The sequence below is a fragment of the Macaca nemestrina genome, chromosome 7 (assembly GCF_043159975.1).
Source record: "Macaca nemestrina isolate mMacNem1 chromosome 7, mMacNem.hap1, whole genome shotgun sequence".
NCBI classification, from domain to species: Eukaryota; Metazoa; Chordata; class Mammalia; order Primates; family Cercopithecidae; genus Macaca; species Macaca nemestrina.
In genome coordinates, this window is record NC_092131.1 from 40203917 (window position 1) to 40223671 (window position 19755).

Genomic DNA, 19755 nt, shown 5'->3' on the forward strand with positions numbered 1-19755 from the left:
AATAACCCCCTGACACTTAACCCTGTGTTGAGCTATGGGGCCATCTCTAGCAGAGCCAGGTCTAAACAGAGGACTCTGCACAACTGTTATTCAGGGAGTGTGAAAAGTCTTAGCCTGGATCCCAAATCTGCCCTCACCAGCAAAGGCACGTTTCATTCCTTCTCCCAAAACATTCAGCAGAATCGGATCGTGGTTAAGAGCATGGTCTCTGGAATGAGATGTTCAGTGTGAGTCTTGCATGACCTTGGGCATATTGCTTAGAGTCTGCTTCCACAGGCCTCCCTAGCTGGCCTGGGATAGTGTCCAGCTTCTGACCCAGCTGCTGGTCCGTTCGGAGTTGTTACTACAAGGGCCAGGAAGCACCATGGCACCAATCCTACAGTTGAACCCCAAATAGATGATGAAAGGAGAATGTGCCCTACTTTTTTTCCTCTCCCATCCTCTGCTCCCCTCCCACTGGAAGCAAAGGCACCACTAAAGAATATTATGCCTTTGGAGCCCTTGATAAGCAATCGGGACTTCGTTTTACCATGACCCATTTTTTTGTTTTTGTTTTTTTCCAGATGGGGACTTGCTATGTTGCCCAGGCTAGAATGCAGTGGCATGATCACAGCTCACTGCTCCCTTGACCTCCTAGGCTCAAGAAATCCTCCAACCTCATCCTACTGAGTAGCTGGGACTACAGGCACATGCACCGCACCCAGCTACATTCCTTTTTTTATCTGAATGTTCCATAATAACTTTCGGAGAAATTGGCTGAGATGTACCAAATTTTATAGGAAATTTAATGAGCTCAAGGCAGACTTTAGTTTCATTCTGCCACCCTAATTCAAAACAGCAGCCAATGCAAATGTACAGACAGACATATTTTCTAAGATTGATCCAAGTGAAATCAGCAGTTCACAAAATTATTGTGACTATACCCCTACAGGACAGTGAAGACAGGGGGTTTTCACCAGTGCTGAGCTACTGACTATTCTTAGCTACTAACCAGGTCTCAAGAATAATGTAGAAGTCATGTTATATGGAGTGGAATTGCTAACTTTTTTCCTTTTCCTCAATTTCCAAACAAGTTTAGCAGTAAAGCTGTTTCTCCCAGGCACAAATTGAGAATGGAAATCACCTACTTCTGTTCCCTCTGACAGCTGTAATCCAGAAAGCTAAGCTGCCTACTTCATTAGCTTAGTATAAGCTGACGACAGCAGTGCCCTTGCTTTATATTTACCAGAGCTAGGAAAGAAACCTTCTTTTTATCTCCTGTAATCATAGTTACCCTTGAACTGAAATATCTTACCTTTATTCTCAAGCAGGTAGGGAGAGGAGGAAAAGACATTGTGAAAATTACACTTGAATGCCTGGAGCATGGAAGACGTTCTCTTCCCAGCCTTTTCCCTATGTGTTTTGTCCCTTTGCCCACACTGTCCCCAGACTGAGCTTTCTAAAACATAAATAGACTCATGTTATTCCCTCCCTAAAAGGCCTTCAGAGGATCTCCATGGCCACAGGAAGAACTCCAGATTCCTTAGCATGCTACAGAACTCACCAGGATCAGGCCTCCTTATTTCTCTAATTTATTTTCACCACAGATCCTATCTGTACCTTATACTCCAGACTCATCAAATTACTTTTAACCAAATTTTCCTGATTTACCACGCACTGTCTTATTTCCATGAGTCTTTATATGCTGTTTCCTCTACCTAGAATGCCCTGCCCCTCCTTGTTTTCTGAAAAAAATTCATATTTGCCAGGCATGGTGGCTCAAGCCTATAATCCCAGCCCATTGGGAGGCCGAGGCGGGTGGATCACTAGGTCAGGAGGTAAGCCCAGCCTGACGAAGATGGTGAAACCCTGTCTTTACTAAAAACTACAAAAAGTAGCTGGGTGCAGTGGCAGGCGCCTGTAATCCAGCTACTCGGGAGGCTGAGGCAGGAGAATTGTTTGAACCAGGGTGGCAGAGGTTGCAGTGAGCCAAGATCGCGCCACTGTACTCCAGCCTTGGTAACAGTACGATTCCATCTCAAAAAAAAAAAAAAAAATTCTATTTATCCTTTTAGTATTCTTTCAGGCCCTCTCTGTTGAGCATTCACAGAACACTCAAGCAGCATTAGCCTCCATTGCCCTGGCACTGCATTTATCCTACTGGATTGCAACTGTTTGTTTACAATTGAGTCTTTCCATCTGGACCAACAAGGGCTATATTTTACTTATCCGTATATTCAGGCACCTGACCTAGTACCAATTATGAATGAGTATGTGGATAGATGAATGGATGGCATGGAAGTTCTTGAGGTGCTGCCCTTCTGAGGTGCTCCATCTCTCCTACAGAGCTAATGCCCCTGCTTCTTCAAATGTGGCCTACAACTTTTAGATGAGGTCTAGTTTTCTCTGAGGCAGGAGAATCGCTCGAACCCAGGAGGCAGAGGTTGCAGTGAGCTGAGATCGTGCCATTGCACTCCAGCCTGGGTTACAGAGTGAGATTCTGTCTTTTAAAAAAAAAAAAAAAAAAAAAAAAAAAGACAAAAATATCTGCCGCCATAGTAGAAAGAGAGATAGTAAACATGAGAAATAAAATAGATAGTGTAGATTATGAATAAGAACAAGAAAAATAAAACAGGGATGAGGAAGGGGTGGCTTGTATAATTTTAGACTGGGTACCCAGGGAAGGTGACATCTGAGTAAAGTGCCAAAGAACACAAGGAGTGAATCATGCAGATCTATGGGGAAGGCACGGTCCAGGCAGAGGGTGTGATGAGAGCAAAGGCCAGGGTGGCTAGAGCAGAGTCCACTGGGACAGGGTACTATCGGATAAGGTCAGAAAGGTCACAGGCCAAATCATGCAGGACCTTGTGGACATTGTGAGGGATGAGAAGGGAAACTGCTGGGAGACCGTGAGCAGAGGAATAACGTGATCTGGCTTAGGTTTCAACAGAGTCACTCGGGCTCATTTGTGGGCGTTAGACTGACAAGAGGTAAGAATGGAAGCTGATAGACCAGGGGGGAGTATGTTGCAATAATCCGGACAAACGATGATGGTGGGATCCAGTGTGGTCCGAGGGAGGTGGTGAGAAGTGGCCGGATTCTGTGTGCTGTAATGGTGGTGGTGGAGCCAATAGGATTTGCTGATGGATTTGATGAAGGAGTGTGACGGAAAAGATGACTAAGGTTTTTGACTTGAACAACTAGAAGAATGGAGACACAGTCTGAGAAAGGGAAGACTGTGGAAAGAGCAGGTTTCAAGGAACAAGCAGGAATGTAGTTGTAGATGCATTCAGTTAGATCTTGAAGTGGATGTGTTGAGTAGACAATTGGATGTAAGTTGGATGTATGGTTCTGGAGTTCAGGGGGAATGAACAATCTGGAGATGGGATTTAGGCATCATCAGCAAATCAACAGTATATTAAGCAATGAGCCTGGATGAAATCACCAGGAGAATGGGTATAAATAGAAAAGAGTATAGGCTCCTCCTAAGCCCTGGGGACACTGGGAGGGATCAGCTAAGAAAATTGAGAAGGAGCAGCCAGAGATGTAGACAGAAAATCTGGAGAGGACAGTGTGCTGGAGGCCAAGTGAGGAGAGTTTTTCTCAATTAAAATAAAAATTTATTTTTTAAAAAGGCTTTTCAAGGAGGAAGAAGCCATCTCTATCAAAAGCTGCTGATCGATCAGGTAGAAAATGAGGATCAAGAATTAACTGTTAGATTTAGAGTTTAATGGTCACTGGTGACCTAAGGGGCAGTTTCAGTGGAAGTTATGGGTGCAGAGCTAGATTAGAATGGGTTCAAGAGAAAAATCACAGGAGGGAATTGGAGACAGTGAGGGTGGATAACCCTGTCAAGGGGCTTCTCTGTAAAAGGAAGGAGAGAAGTGAAGCAGTCGCTAGAGTGAGATTCTCAAAGGTATCTGTGACACATAAAAGATTAAGAAGCAACGCATTGGGAGGATGCTGAAGGTTCATCAATAGAAGGAAATTCAGAGTGGATCCCAGACAGTGCCAAAACCAGACTCAAGACTTCTGACTTCTCGCCCTGCCCTGCTCCAGGAGAGTCCTCCAGAAGTTTTTATAGAAGGCATTTTCCAGCCAAGCTATAAAAGTGGGAAGCTACACACTTTGGAGAACTTGCTAGAATCCATTGATCCAACCTTGGAGAGCTGGGGAAAGTACTTGATTGCTGCCTGCCAACATTTACAGAAGAAGAACTACTACCACATTCTGTACGAGCTGCAGCAGTTTATGAAGGTAATGGCAGCCCCTTCCTGCCTTCTACCTCTGTCGCTGATACCCCACCCTGCAGGGGAGGCAGTGCACTATGAGGGAATGAGACTGTCATTGGTCCCTGGCCTTGCTATTTGGCTGACCCTAGAGCAAATCCATGTTGCTCTCCAGCATTGTTAAATAATATTAGGATTTCCATCCTAAGTTTGGAGGTAGACTTTAATCCTGTCGATAATGGCATTCTTCAGAAAGCAAGAAATTGACAGGTTAAAAAAAAAAGAAATGAATGTTAGTTTCAAGATAAGCATGAGATATGAATGTAGAATTCATAAGGAATGATGGAAAAGTTAGTGTTTTTAGAGAAAATATGTGAAGGGAGAAGGAACATGTTTCTCCCAATCTTCCTGAGGATTGTCAGCACTAAATGACAGAGAAATTGAATTATTTAATGCCAAAGTACAAGTAAAGCCTATTTGAGTGGAGAATCAGAAATATCTTCTTTTAGCATCTCTTTGGTGGTGGAATAATGTCCTACCGAAGAGCTCCACCAGTCAGTGCACTTCGGGATCTCTTGGACCTTTGGGTGATGGGTTCAAAATAGCAGCTCAGCTGCTGGTGGGAGTAGGTGCTGGAAACGAGGTCTCTTAGTGGAAATCCACACCCCACCCCCAAACCCCTGATCTACTTTGACCTGAACATCTATTTTCCTCTTCTAGGACCAAGTTCGGGCCGCCATGACCTGTATTCGGTTCTTCAGTCACAAAGCAAAGTCATATACAGAACTGGGAGAGAAGCTGTCATGGCTACTTAAGGCCAAGGACCACCTGAAGATCTACCTCCAAGAAACATCCCGCAGCTCTGGAAGGAAGAAAACCACGTTCTTCAGAAAGAAGATGACTGCAGCTGATGTGTCAAGGTAGCTGGAGGTTCAGGGGACCATTGGTGTGGGGCAGGAAGGGTGGGAGCAGGTTTCTGTTGGTGATGAAGCTACTCTTGTCCATTCCCCAAATCCTGAAAAAAAAATCTAAAAGGAATCATCCCTGGATGACAGTGTCTAGTACAAGCCTGGAAAGCCTACAGAGGAGCTGGTAGGCGGAGTGGGAGTGGAGGGAGGATTAGCATAACAGGCTACAATCAGACTACACTCCAAACTCCTTACAGTAGGCAAAAAGGGGCCTGTACGTTCTGGCCCCTGCTGATGTCACCATCTTTATCTCCTGCTACTCTCTTGTTGCTAAGCATCAATCCCTGGCCTCCTCAGGGCTCCTCAACACACCAAGTCCTTAATTCCTCTCAGCTTTAATACTTGCCAGTCCCTCTACGTAGAACATTACATCTGAGGTAAACGCTCTACCACTACCATTTATCGCTTCCAGAGGCTTAATTGCTAACTATTTTATGTGTTTGTTTACTATTCATTTCTCTTCTAGCCTATAAACTCTGAGGGCAGGGCTCATCTCTCTTGACCAGTGTTACTGTACCTGGCACATAGGTGCTCAATAAATACTTGTTGATTCAATGACTGGACCCTATCTGGTTCCACAATGCTCCGTAATATTGCGAGTCTGTGCAGGACACGAGATCACCATTTTTTGGTCTTGTCATAACTGCTCACAAGGTATTTGGGGTCTCTTTTCCCTCTGCATCATTTCTTTTCCCTTTTCCATCACCATGTTATTCGACTTCTCAGTCTCCTGGCCTCAGTCACCTCACTCCTGGGCCCTCATGAGGCTGGACTGTGCGTATTCTGTCATCACAGGCACATGAACACACTTCAACTGCAGATGGAAGTGACCAGGTTCTTGCATCGGTGCGAAAGTGCTGGGACCTCTCAAATCACCACTTTGCCTCTGCCAACCCTGTTTGGAAATAACCACATGAAAATGGATGTTGCCTGCAAGGTACATGCAGCGTTTCAGACCTCTGGCAGACTACTGTCATCTTTTAGAACACTTATCATAATTGCAATTGTCTAGTGTTATTTCAGTTGTTTGTTTGATGGCTGCCTCGCCACTAGAATATGAGCCACTGAAGACTGGTGATCAAGTCCATTTTGATCATTCTTATATGCCTAGTGCCTGGCACTTAGCAGGGTCTCAACGAATATTTGTTGAATAATTGAATAAATAGGGGCCTTCATTCTTGGTCAAGAGGATACTCTAGTAATTGTTATGTTTTTAAGCATGATTCCCTTTCCTTTTCAGGTCATGCTGGGAGGGAAAAATGTAGAAGATGGTTTTGGAATTGCATTCCGTGTTCTGCAGGTATGACTTGGATTACTCAAATCATACTGAGGACAATCAGCACCTGACCACAGTTCCCGGAGAGATTATTCTTTAGGAAATTCTTATCCCAAGAAAAGTAGATTTACACGCACATTAGGGATGAAATCAAGGAGGTGACTATTATAGAACTGGGTCAAATTCAAGACTCTAGGCCACTTTGCCAGAAGCCAAGTAACCCACGACAAATTCATCAAAAGCTACCAAATAAATACCAGGAGCCAAGTCTCAGACAGTTCCCCATAGCTGTTTCCCTGAGAAACACTGCTCGTTCTCACAGGGAGCATGGCTGGAGGGCTGGCCAGGGGCTTTCCACTGGCCACAAGGGCTGTTCCCCTTTCTCGGTCTGTATAGGAGCTGGCTGGAGGAATACGTTTTCTATTGCTTGTGATAAAAGGACACAGGTCCGGCTGTGGCACTGGAGCAGGGGCTGGAGCAGGGCACTGAGACCATGAGGGGCAGAGTCTCTACAGACCTGCCCACCACCACACAGCTCCATGCAGATACCCCAGGAGCTGACAGCAGGCAGCTTAGGGCAGGCAGGGTATTCATGCATTGTGCGTGTGTCAGTAATCAATGGCTTCATATATGATTAGTCAGGTGTTTTTCTTCCCATCTATTTTCAGTGTTGGACAGAGCTCACTATACACAGATACCCTGGTAGGCAGGCAGAGGGGCAGCTCCACCCAGGCCCTGTGGCATAAGGGTTCTCCTAGACCAGATTTACAGTGTTTATCTGGCAGTTTTCAGCGAATGAGTCGTTCAGTGAATGGGTCTGTTTCTGAACACTAAGTCGACTACCTCTTAACAGAGCACCAGGTGTCCAGGGTAGCAAATACCAGCCCCCAATGCCCATTTCTCAAGAAAAAGCAGACTTATTAGAGAGAAAATGAACTCGTCTTAGGATTTTGATAAGAATATTTTCAGTGAGTGCCACCGCAGCAAGCTAAATGTATCATTTTAGATACTTGGCTGCAGTTTTTTGGGGTTGCTTCCTAAAGTTCTACCTGACGCCAAAGAGGAATTGATGCTTGCTTTTCGTTTGGTCTGTTTATGTTTTCTACTGTGACCACAATCAATATGGCTTATCTACACCAAGCATAGTGAGAGCTTTTAAATGCTGCCTCCCTCCCCACTGTTAACGTTTCCTGCTCCTAAGCCCATCATCTCGTGTTCTGTTCTAGGACTTCCAGCTAGATGCTGCCATGACCTACTGCAGAGCTGCCCGCCAGTTGGTGGAGAAGGAGAAATACAGTGAGATCCGGCAACTGCTCAAGTGTGTCAGTGAGTCAGGCGTGGCAGCCAAAAGTGACGGGGACACCATCCTCCTCAACTGCCTGGAAGCGTTCAAGAGAATTCCACCCCAGGCACGCTCCCTCTCATACCTCTTGGCTCCTCCATCAATTTCAGCGTCTTCACATCCCCGTCTTTATTGTTCTGTTTCCCATAATGTGCCTGAAACTCTACAAGATCCTTTTATCATTCTGAACCCCTCTGCAATAATGGCCTCACCCTAATTGACCCTTCCCTGTAAAGAAAATTTATGGAGATGATGTCTATACCCAGAGTGGCCCTCAACATCCCACTGTGTAAATTTGTTTGCACCTGGAAGTGTCTATGGAGTTGAGCTTCTTCGAAGCTACAATTGTAGAGGAGGTCAGGGTCGGCCAGCAGATGACCTTTGAAGCCTGTTACCTGCGGAATTGTCCTCCCATGGTGGCTTTTTGGAGTGAACAGGACCACATCCATTTGTGAAGGCCGTGGACAGGCCTCTTGGGAACTGTCCTTCTCCCCAAATTCTGAAGCTTAGTGTTATGGTTAAATTTTCTTTCTTGTTCTTAAAGCAGGAGTTGCGTTTACAAAGAAGAGTCAGCCAGCTGTGGCAGCACATGTCTGTAATCCCAGCTGTTCTAGAGGCTGAGGCGGGAGGATCACTTGAGCCCAGGAGTTCTGTACTATAGTTTATTATGCCGATACATACTTAGTGTTAGAACTTAGTGCCTGCACTAAGTTCATGATCAATTTGGTGACCTCCCAGGAGCAGGGAACCACCAGGTTGCCTAAGGAGGGGTGAACTGGCCCAGACTGGAAATGAAGCAGATTAAAATTCCTATGCTATCAATAGTGGGATCATGCCTGTGAAAAGCCACTGCACTCCAGCCTGGGCAACATAGTGAGACCCCATATCTTTGAGAAAAAAAAGTCAGGCAGGCATTTTCATTCTGAAGTCAGAATGGCTGGGTTGAGGCTGGGTTGGGCCCTGGCTCCCAGACTGTGGAACTCTTCTCCCTCTCACATTGCTGTTTCTGTTCTGTACAGGAGCTGGAGGGCCTGATCCAGGCAATACACAATGATGACAACAAGGTGAGCTGAATTGTCTCCAAACCTGGTGATGCTAATGAATAGTGTCTCAGGCTTGCCTTGTCACCTTTATCCCTTGCTCCCTACAATAGCTCCATACAACCCGTATCTCAGCTTCTTTATTATCAGAGGTGGAACCGAGGCTTGGTTAGGGGTGTAGGAAGGAGGGAATAGATGGGGAGTAGGTGAACATGGACTGCATGAGTCTTTGCCTTCCCAAGTCTTTATCCCCAAGACGAATGTGTCCTAGGCTGCTCTTGAATCTCCATTTTAAACTGATGTCTTCTCTCAGAGATCCCTAGGAAATCCTTCACCTCACCTCCATCTTTGGATGGACTGATGGAATGAGGTTCCCAGAGTAGGCAGGTATCTCTTTATCCTAGAGGGAAAAAGGTACAGTAAGAAAAAAACCCCACCCCACGCTTTGACCAACAATGTCCACCAGTGTCTCAGTTTCCAGAATGAACCTCTCCTCCGGGGCCAAATAACTCGTCCCTGTTTGGGAAATTGGTGAACCTTTGCTTCCCGTTGCCTTTGGGAGGAGTGCCAGTAAGAATAAAAATCTTCCCAGATGCCCCCATTTGTGGCTGACCACTGGATTGATCCTTCTGCCATCTGCAGGAAGGGCTCCAAGCCAGGAGGGGCATGAGAAAGCCAAGCCAGTCTGAGCTGCCCTGGCCAGCGGCAGGAAAAATATCTGACAGCTGAGTCCCCTGTGATGAAAATTGACGTCAAGCAAAGAGCTTCTTACATGCTTCCCATGGCCGTATTGCTGATCCCGGGACTGAATTTACTGGGCATTTTTCAGTCTCCAGGGTTAAGGAGAACAACTTCTAAACATTTCTTCATTTATTTCTGTAACGTCATGATGCACTCCTTGGAAAGGATGAAATTCTGACATCCTGAAATGTAGAGAATTACTTTTCTAGAGTCAGATTGAGGACCCAACAGCCAGGACAGACGCCCAGATCCTCTGATTCCCAGACTGCAGTTCTTTCTCAAGCCTTCACGGAGCCTCCCACTCCGCAGGACAGCGACTCTATTCCTGGGAAAGACATGCACTAAAGTAGAGATAGTCCTTGTTACTTTTTCAGGTATTTTTCTCTCAGCAGCTGTCTAACGCAGTTAAATGACCTGAGGCCATGGGGGCTTGCCAGAAAAACAGCTTCATTCAACTCCATTCCTGACTCTCTGGCAAAATGTCCCTCTTCTCTTGGTAGGAATTTTGCCTGCCAACTTGTGAGATGTATTTAGTTTAGCGTACGTAGATGCTAAGGGGAGCTCAAGGCCTGGGGAGAGCTAACATCCTAGGGCAGCAAGTGGATACCCAAGCAGCACAGGACTGGATCACTTCAGTGACCTCAGAACATGCCAGACATCATCTAGCTGTAGGAGATTATCTGTAATTCAGCTTAGAGAGGAAAGAAAGACTTTAGTGACCAAAACAAATAACAGATGGAGCATTGATACAGGAAGCAAGGCGAGTCCCCTTCACTAACCAACGGGGATTATTGCGACAGAAAGGCAACTGCTGGCAGAAGCTCTGTGGCAGCTTGTGAAGGCCTCTCTGCTCACCAGCCTAGAACACTGTTTAACCAGGGGGTGCTGGGGAGACCAGGGCCAGGAAGGAAGGGACTCTTGTCTCCACCAAACTGGGGATTCATGAGATAGCAATTCTGGGAGATACATACACACATACGCACGTCCTGAAACAGCTGCCTTTGGTCCAAACAGGCAGAGTCAAATCAGATCTAAGTGGGGTTAGAACTTAATTCGACTTTTTCCAATTGCGAGTGTGTGTCTTTCTCCTCAAATTTCCAGTAATTATAAAAAAAAATTTTAGATTCAACAGGCTGAAAACAGAAAAATAGAGGAGGATCTATGTGTTCATTCTAGGATTCTGATGGTTTATTCATCCCTGTAATGCATATTCGCTGAACACCTACTACATGCCAGGCCCCGTGCTATGCACCAGGAATACTACAGGAGTAGAAAAAACAGACACTACTCTTGCCCCTTAAAGTCTGGTTAAGGAGACAGGCATCAATCAAATAATCACCCAAGTAACTACAAAATCACAACTCTGGGTGAGAGCAGTGCTGATCCTGTAGCCCAGAAGCTGCTGGAGAGCCTGGGAGAGTGAGGAGGAGAGTGTTAGAGGGAGTGGACAGAGACCAGACTGCCTGCTGGCCTGCCTTCTTTTTTAAATTCTTAGCTTATTTGTCATAACTTTTTATACTATAAAATAGCACAGTGTTATAGCGTATGTCCAGAATATTGAAAGAGTTGTTATAATACCATAAAATGCACGAATCCCGTTATGAATGTAGCAGGTGAGACGTGATGTCTGTCTGCCTGAGCTTTCTGCTGCAGCTCTGTGTACTTGATTTGTCAGTGATGGATGCCTTTCCGCTGTCTCTTTTATAACTGACTGCCAGGTTCGGGCCTACCTGATATGTTGCAAGCTGCGTTCTGCCTACTTGATTGCTGTGAAGCAAGAACACTCACGGGCCACAGCCCTCGTCCAGCAGGTGCAGCAGGCCGCCAAGAGCAGCGGGGACGCAGTAGTGCAAGACATCTGTGCCCAGTGGCTTCTGACAAGCCACCCCCGGGGTGCCCATGGCTCAGGCTCCAGGAAGTGACCTTGGGCAGCGGGGCCAGGAACACGTAACCTGAGAGCTGGGCAACAGCAGTGATGGCGATGCCCTCCACCTCTTTCCTCCTGTGGAGTGGAACTTCTCTGGCTCTGCCCTAGGTTGGAAAGAGCTGGATTGAACCCTACTTGCCTTCCCGGGCAAGTATAGGACTTTTCACGCAAGTGCCATGTTTCTCTAAAATTGTGGAATCTATGTGTGTTTGTCTGGAGATGGCCAGTTCTTTCTACCTCAGAGTGAGTGAGTGTGTGTTCACACACGCGTGCATGTTCCTGTGCACTGATGTTTACGCCCAAGCATTTCTGAACAAATGAAACTCTTCTCCATTGAAAAGAGGCACTTTACTTTAGACTTGCCACTCTGAAAACCTTCCCTGCGTTTTGGTTCTTGACCCGGGTTGTCCTGTTTGTACAGTCCCCTCCCTGTGCACGTGCTTTAGTAGCTCCTCTTACCTAGAGGACTTTTACAGAGAATTAGAGCAACACCAAAAGGATTGCCTCTTTTCCTTCCTTCCCATTCCAAAATTCAGAGATGGCTTTGGGGCAAGTGCTACCTGTGGAATAAACCTGTTTTCCAGGTGTCTCTTCTCCCAAGCACAAGAAGTCCTGGAGTCTTTGGAAGGTAGTCTGAATAGAAGGGTTTTCAGGTGCAGGCATCTGAAAGCTGTGGGTACATTTATAAATGATCAGATCTGTGAGGCTAACATGGGCAAGAGGGTCTCCATCACATTCATCCAGAGGGGAAAGAAAGGCCACCATCCAAACAGGGATACAGGGGAGGCAGGTGGGGGGAGCGGTGCGGAGCGGGTGCTCACAAGCACAGAGCTGCCTCTTGTCAATGTCCCTCCTGCAAAGTTGGTGGGTGAGAAAACGTGACTTTCTCTTTGAGGGTCTGGGGAGAGAAATGGTGGCCAGGATCGTAGGACTGAATGACTCGATTTTACCTATTTGAGCTGCAGTCCTGTTCGTGCTGCTTGAATTGGTTAGGAAGCTGCTTCCCTTTCCCTCCTGCTTCCATTCAGTCTCTTCAGGACCACGGGATGGATATGCAGACACGTGGGGTCATTGGGAAGGGAGTGCGCTTCTTTTCTCTGTCTTAGAAGAGGGAGTCAAGGGTTGGCTTGGAATTGGGCCTCTGGACAGAGTCAGAATGAGGACATACTGAATAGGTCACATCTGGTTGGTGGAAAACTAGGTGAAGTGCTTCTTTAATATGCACTGGCTTGTCTTCCCACCCAAGATGTGACAATGTTTGAGAAAAGGTGTGTCATACTCAGTGACTTCAATTTGCAAATGAGGGGCCTAAAGAAAGCTCTGCAGCTCTGAACCTCTCACTGGCCAGAGCTCAGCCTATTGGTCCCACCCATGATGCTAAGACAAACAGAAACTGGAAGCTGAAGTCAGTGTCTTTGGTGCTTAGAAACCCTGTGGATTTCCCTCTGAACCGAGATTTTTAGTAGTAAAATAAACAACTCATGGACATCTGTCAGATGAGAAGTTTTGGTCCTGTTAGAGAGGAAAAAGACCGTAAGGAAACTATTAGATCCATTTGGGCTAAAGTTTGGCTTTTCCTTCCTTGAGTCATAGAACGTATCCATCTCCCAGGAAATGTCCTTCTCTGGCATCTGCTTGCCCTTCTGAGTCTGCCTTTTTTGCACTGAACATAAGCACTTTATACTAATGGGTCACAAATCTTGCAGCCCTTAATTTGGGATAAGACCAGATTTTCCTGACATTTTCCTCTAACTCATTGAACTATCAAATTATAGGTAACCACTACTAGACTGATAAGAGATGAGGCTAAAAGCCTTTGAATACCACGCTGTAGTCTCCAACAGAAAAACCACCAAAACAGATATCCATGTTGAGGGGTTGAATGTTTTACTACAAACAAGCCACAATAAAGTGTCTATCAACGTGTTTCTTGGCTTCGTAACTTCTTTGTGCTTTCTTGCGCCTACCCTTCCTGTCCTTTTTCCTTGTGGAGAGAAAAGGTGGGTGGGGAAGATCAGATGGCCTTCAATTCAGACTTACTCTAAATAATCCCCATAATGACTAATGACTCTGCTTTGGATTTATCTCATTTCCTGTGTGTTAAAAACTATTAGTGCACCCTCTACCACCAGAAAACTTTTTTTTTTTGCTTTAGTTGGGGGATGGGTAGAGATAGGTAATACATTTATAAGGTACAAAAGGTAAGTGAAAAGTCCCTTCCACCCTGTCCACCCAGCCCAGTCCCCTCCCAGAGGCCACCATTGTTATCAGTGTCTAGCATATAGTTCCAGAGCTACTTATGCATAAACAAATATTAATGACTAAAGTGTTCCACTGTGAAGCTATACCACAATTATTTAACCACTTTCTAATGATGTACATTTCATGTTGTTGCCATCTTTCGCCACTACAGATTATGCTGCATTGAATTATCTTGTCCAGAATTGGTGGGTCAGAGCATAAGTGCATTTAACAAATATTGCCAGTTACCTTCCAAAGAGGTCGTAGCAATTAACTCTCCCACCAGCACTGTAGAGCGTACCTGCTTTCCCATACCCTTGCCCCAACTGTTAACAAATTTTCTAGATCTTTGCTAGTCCAATGGGTGAAAGGTTTCTTCTTTAGTGAATTTTGTTGTTGTTGTTGTTGTTGTTGTTGTTGTTGTTGAGACAGGCTCTAGCTCTGTCACCCAGGCTGGAGTGCAGTGGCCTGGCTAATTTTTTTATTTTTTATAGAGACAGTATCTCACTGTGTTGCCCAGGCTGGTCTTGAACTTCTGGGCTTAAGCAATCCTTCAGCCTCATCCTCCCAAAGTGCTAGAATTACAGGGCCACTTCCCCTGGCCCTGTGCCCCAGCCTCTAAAACTCTTTAAAAGGCTGTTTGTCATTTTAAAAGCTCTATGTATCTTTTCAATATCGACCAAATTGTCAATCTTTGAAACCAGGTGTAGGGTCTTTGGGGAAAGCAGAACTCAAACTTAGCTTAAACTGTTTTCTTGCCACGCATTTCAGGCATATGTTTGCAGTATGATACTTGAGCCATGGACAGTGTCATCACTGTTCATTATCTCCTTTCCCCAGAAACATGACCTCATCCAATTTCTCATGTTAAAAAAAAAAAAAAAAAAAAAAAAAGACTATACTTTCAGGGATCATTTCTATAGTTCGCTAGTAGAGAAGTTTCTCTGTGTAGAGTACTGACTAAAGAGCTTCTGCACAGCAAAAGACACTATCAGAGTGAACAGGCAACCTACAGAATGGGAGAAAATTTTTTAAATCTCTTCATCTGACAAAGGTCTAATATCCAGAATCTACAAGGAACTTAAATAAATTTACAAGAAAAAAACAATCCCATCAAAAAGTGGGCAAAGGATATGAACAGATACTTCTCAAAAGAAGACATTTATGCAGCCAACAAACATGAAAAAAGCTCATCATCGCTGGTCATTAGAGAAATGCAAATCAAAACCACAATGAGATGCCATCTCATGCCAGTTAGAATGGCAATTATTAAAAAGTCAGGAAACAACAGATGCTGGCGAGGCTGTGGAGAAATGGGAATGGTTTTACACTGTTGGTGGGAGTGTAAATTAGTTCAACCATTGTGGAAGACAGTGTGGCTATTCCTTAAGGACCTAGAACCAGAAATGCCATTTGATCCAGCAATCTCATTACTGGGTATATACCCAAAGGATTATGAATCATTCTACTGTAAAGAGACATGCACACATGTATTTACTGCAGCATTATTCATAATAGCAAAGACTTGGAACCAACCCAAATGCCCATCAGTGATAGACTGGATAAAGAAAATGTGGCACATACACACCATGGAATACTATGCACCCATAAAAAAGAATCATGTCCTTTGCAGAGACATGGATGAAGCTGGAAGCCAACATTCTCAGCAAGCTAACACAGGAACAGAATACCAAACATTGCATGTTCTCACTCATAAGTGGAAGTTGAACAATGAGAACATGTGGAGACAGGGAGGGGAACATCACACACCCGGGCCTGCCGTAGGGAGGTGGGAAAGGAAAGGGAGAGCATTAAGACAAATACGTAATGTGTGCAGGGCTTAAAACCTAGTTGATGGGTTGATAGGTGCAGCAAACCACCATGGCACATGTATACCTATGTAACAAACCTACACGTTCTGCACATGTATCTCAGAACTTAAAATACATAATAAATTTAAAAATTAAAAAAACAGCTCTGAAAACAAACAACAGTAATGATTTAAGTAGACCTGAAAACCACTTGGTAGTGGACATAGCACAAAGATATGTCACAACAGAGAAAATTGGAACACCCACTCTAAACCGAGGATAGATGACCGCTATGTTTGGAAACCTGAGACACTCCAAGGTTACCAGATATCTTTGGCTGGAGCTTAAGCAAAGTAGATCAAAGGCTATTAGATTCTTTTAATACCCGAGCCACCAAATATTGATAGTCACAGTAACCCCAGAGGAAACAGCCTTTTCCTGGCCTTCCTCTCTTCTTCCACAGTGACAATGTTAACTGACCTATCCCTGAAATTTTCGGTTCTTCCACAACAAATTCATTCAATATCTGGTTACTGAATGGCTTCTTTGGTGGAATGCTTTCCTGCTCACTAATTCTGCATGTTGTTATTTCTGCCTGGAGCCCTTCCTTCAGCACCTCCTCTACCCTACCCTCCAGTCTACCATTGTCAAACCTCTTCCCTCAGTCCTGCATCGAGTGCCTTCTCCTGTACAGATTATTCGCTTCTCAACCTATGCTTTCTCTTCATCCCACTTAAAGACAAATTCCTCAAGGTTCTAGCCACTCCTTCTTGACACTCATATTCTCCCATACAATCCCATAGCTTCAGCAGTCGTGTTGACTGCTGCCCTTAACTCTTTCCCACACAAGATCTGCCTTTTGACTACCTCCTGGAACTCACCACAAGGCTGACCTGCACCTAAAATTAACAGCATGTCCAAAATGGAATGCATTCAATTCTACCCACAAACCTGAACTTCCTTCTTCAGTGAATACATAGTTTTGTTTTATTTTATTTTATTTTATTTTATTTTATTTTATTTTATTTTATTTTATTTTATTTTATTTTACTGAGACAGGGTCTGGCTCTGTCACTCAGGCTGGAGTGCCATGGTGTGATCACAGTTCACTGCAACCTCTGCCTCCTGGGCTCAAGCCATCCTCCCACCTCAGCCTGCTGAGTAGCTGAGGCTACAAGTGTGCACCACCAGGCCAGGCTAATTTTTGTATTTTTTTATAGAGACAGGGTTTATTCGTCATGTTGCTCAGGCTAGTCTCAAACTCCTGAGCTCAAGCAGTCTGCCCACCTTGGCCTCCCAAGGTGCTGGGATTACAGGTATGAGCCACCACATCCAGCTGTGAATATACAGTATTACAGAATGTTATTATTACTATTGTGTATGCTGCCCGGTTAGAAACCTCTGTGCCAGCCAGGTGCAATGTCTCATGCCTGTAACCCAACACTTTGGAAGGCTGAGGTGGAGGAATCACTTGAGCCCAGGAGTTCAAGACCAGCCTGGCCAACATAACGAGACCCTCACTACAAAAAATAAGAAAATTAGTCAGGCATAGTGGTGGGCACTTGTAGTTCCAGCTACTGGGGAGGCTGAGGTGGGAGGATCGCTTGAGCCCAGGAGTTAGAGGCTGCCATGATCCAAGATTGTGCCACTGCATTCCAGCCTGGGAAACAGAGTAAGACCCTGAAAAAAAAAAGAGAGAGAGAGAGACGGAAGAAAGAAAGGAAGGAAGGAAGGAAGGAAGGAAGGAAGGAAGGAAGGAAGGAAGGAAGGAAGGAAGGAAGGAAGAAACAAAAGAATGAAAGAAGAAAGAAAAGAAAGAAAGAGAGAGAGAAAGAAAGAAAGAAAAAAGGAAAGAAGAAAGGAAGGAAGGAAAGAAAGAAAAAGAAAGAAAGAAAGAAAAAGAAAGAAAGAAAGAAAGAAAGAAAGAAAGAAAGAAAGAAAGAAAGAAAGAAAGAAAGACAAGGAAGGAAGGGAGGGAGGGAGGGAGGGAGGAAAGAAGGGAGGAAGGAAGGAACTCTGTGTTGACTGTGTCTTCCCCCACCTCCTCATTTGAAAACATTTAAGTACCTGCCATGCATCAAGTTGTGTCCAAGCTATATCCAAAGTCAAATCCTATCATCCTACCTTTCCAGCCAGAAGAACCTGACCCTTCTACTTCATCACTGTAGTTCAGGTCCTCATCACCTCCTCCCCTGACTGTTGCAGAAGCCTCTTCGTCTCAAACATTCATCCTAGAGTTGCACCTTCTACCAACTCCATATGAACAAATAATAATTCTAGAAGAATCAAAGGACTTCTCTATAATATTGAGGTATAGAGAGGCTAAGTAGATACAGAGCCTAGGATCCTTGAAAGACTTGATGTTTTTTATTGTGCTAAAATATACATAACATAAAATTTACCATTTTAACCACTTTTAAGTGTACACTTCAGTGGCATTGAGTACATTTACATTGTTGTGCAACCATCACCACCATCCACCTCCAGAACTTTTTCATCCTCCAACTGAAACTCTGCACCCATTGAACACTAATTCCCCATTTACCCCTCCTCACAGCCCCTTGTAACCTCTACTATACTTTTTGTCAGTGAATTTGACTACTCTAGGTGCTCAGGCAAGTGGAATCATACAGTATTTGTCCTTTTGTGTGTGGTTTATTTCACTTAGCATAATGGAAACCCCAGTTGATGTTGGTGACCAGTGATTCACGGTAGCTCCAATCTGTGAGACTGAGTGATTTTCTCCAGCCGTACTCTTGGTATATAGAAATCAGAGAGATGGACCACTCCATGGGTGCTTGGCCTTCACTAGACAGGAGTGATAATGGGGCAAGTGAATCAGCCAGGAAGAAAGTTGGAGGAGTAGGAGGTTGTGGCTAGAGTGGGATGTTAAAAGCTATCTGGAGAGCAGAGAGTTCACGTGATGGCAAGACGTGCAGGTGTAGTCTTTGTCATGGGAATTGAGGACTGAAGAAGAGTAGAAGTCGGTGATTAGGAGTCAGTGATTAGGAGAAGTCAGAGAACTGAATCTGAGTGAATATTCATCACGTTTTCAAATAGTAGTGCTTTGGGAAACCCATGTATATCACAGTTATCACACCATTCACTTGGTCTTCCTTCAGTACCATGTTGTTATTTGAGGTGAGTTATTTACTGTTTAATCATACTTTCTCAGATACTTTATAAGGCAAAATTCTCATATGTTCAATAAATACTTGATCTTTTATGCCAGATTGACATTAAACCTCTATGGTAGATGCTAGTTAGGGTCTGGCATCTACCATATTTCTATCTGGCACATCAAAGGGCCCTCTTCTCTGGGAATTCCTAGGGTTGGGCCCCCACTGGACATGTCAGGACTACATGAATATGAACTACATAAATAGTATTGCCCTTAGACCCAGGCAAGAAGGGCTCCTTCCCTTGACCAGCCACTTTGAAAGCCTTATGTTTCGCCAGAATGCACAAGAAAATAAGTGTATTTACAAACACATGAGGCTCTGGAACTCTGTGCTGACATAACCTGATACCCTAAACATTTACTCTCACGATTCACACTGTTTAGGGGCCAGGGAAACCCTTAACTGCACCCAAAGGCTTTGAATGTGTGCAGATTGTGCTTCTGCTTCTGAGCATAGGGAGGCTCGGAATAAAGGAAGCAGTTGGGGAAGAGAAAAGACAAATTCATTAACTTGCCAAATTCTTCCCCAGCATGAGTATAATAAATACTTGCATTAAAACGGGTGTCATTTCAGTAGTCGAAGGGTCTAGATTTTTGTCCTTCTTCATATTCCAATGTGTATTTGCAACACTTGTCTATGGACTCTTTAAAAATTAGCAATATTAAACAATTCATATTACTTTTTTTTTTTTTTTTTTTGAGATGGAGTCTTACTCTGTCACCCAGGCTGGAATGCAGTGGTGCCATCTTGGCTCACTGCAACTTCCGTCCCCCCGGGTTCGAATGAATATCCTGCCTCAGCCTCCTGAGTAGCTGGGATTACAGGTGCCTGCCACCGTGCCCGGCTAATTTTTGTATTTTTAGTAGACATGAGGTTTCACTATCTTGGCCAGGCTGGACTCAAACTCCTGATCTCATGATCCACCCGCCTTGGCCTCCCAAAGTGCTGGGATTACAGACATGAGCCACTGCGCCTGGCCCACATAACTTTTGAATTGGTAGGCATATAGGTATAAAGGA

General features: G+C 44.6%; 1 protein-coding gene across 5 annotated transcripts in view; it reads left to right on the forward strand.

Moving 5' to 3' along the window:
* The window catches only part of LOC105472872 (zinc finger FYVE-type containing 26), a 68032-nt gene extending 54604 nt beyond the window's left edge, over positions 1-13428 (forward strand). For 4 of the 5 annotated variants that reach the window (XM_011726428.3, XM_011726429.3, XM_011726431.3 and 1 more), the window contains 7 exons: positions 4039-4236; positions 4929-5128; positions 5972-6113; positions 6417-6476; positions 7679-7861; positions 8814-8858; positions 11294-13428. In XM_011726428.3, coding sequence (XP_011724730.2) covers positions 4039-4236; positions 4929-5128; positions 5972-6113; positions 6417-6476; positions 7679-7861; positions 8814-8858; positions 11294-11497 — 1032 coding nt within the window. In that variant the 3' untranslated portion in view covers positions 11498-13428. The other variant, XM_071099983.1, reaches the window with a different exon arrangement.
* The last annotated feature ends 6327 nt before the right edge of the window (positions 13429-19755 follow it).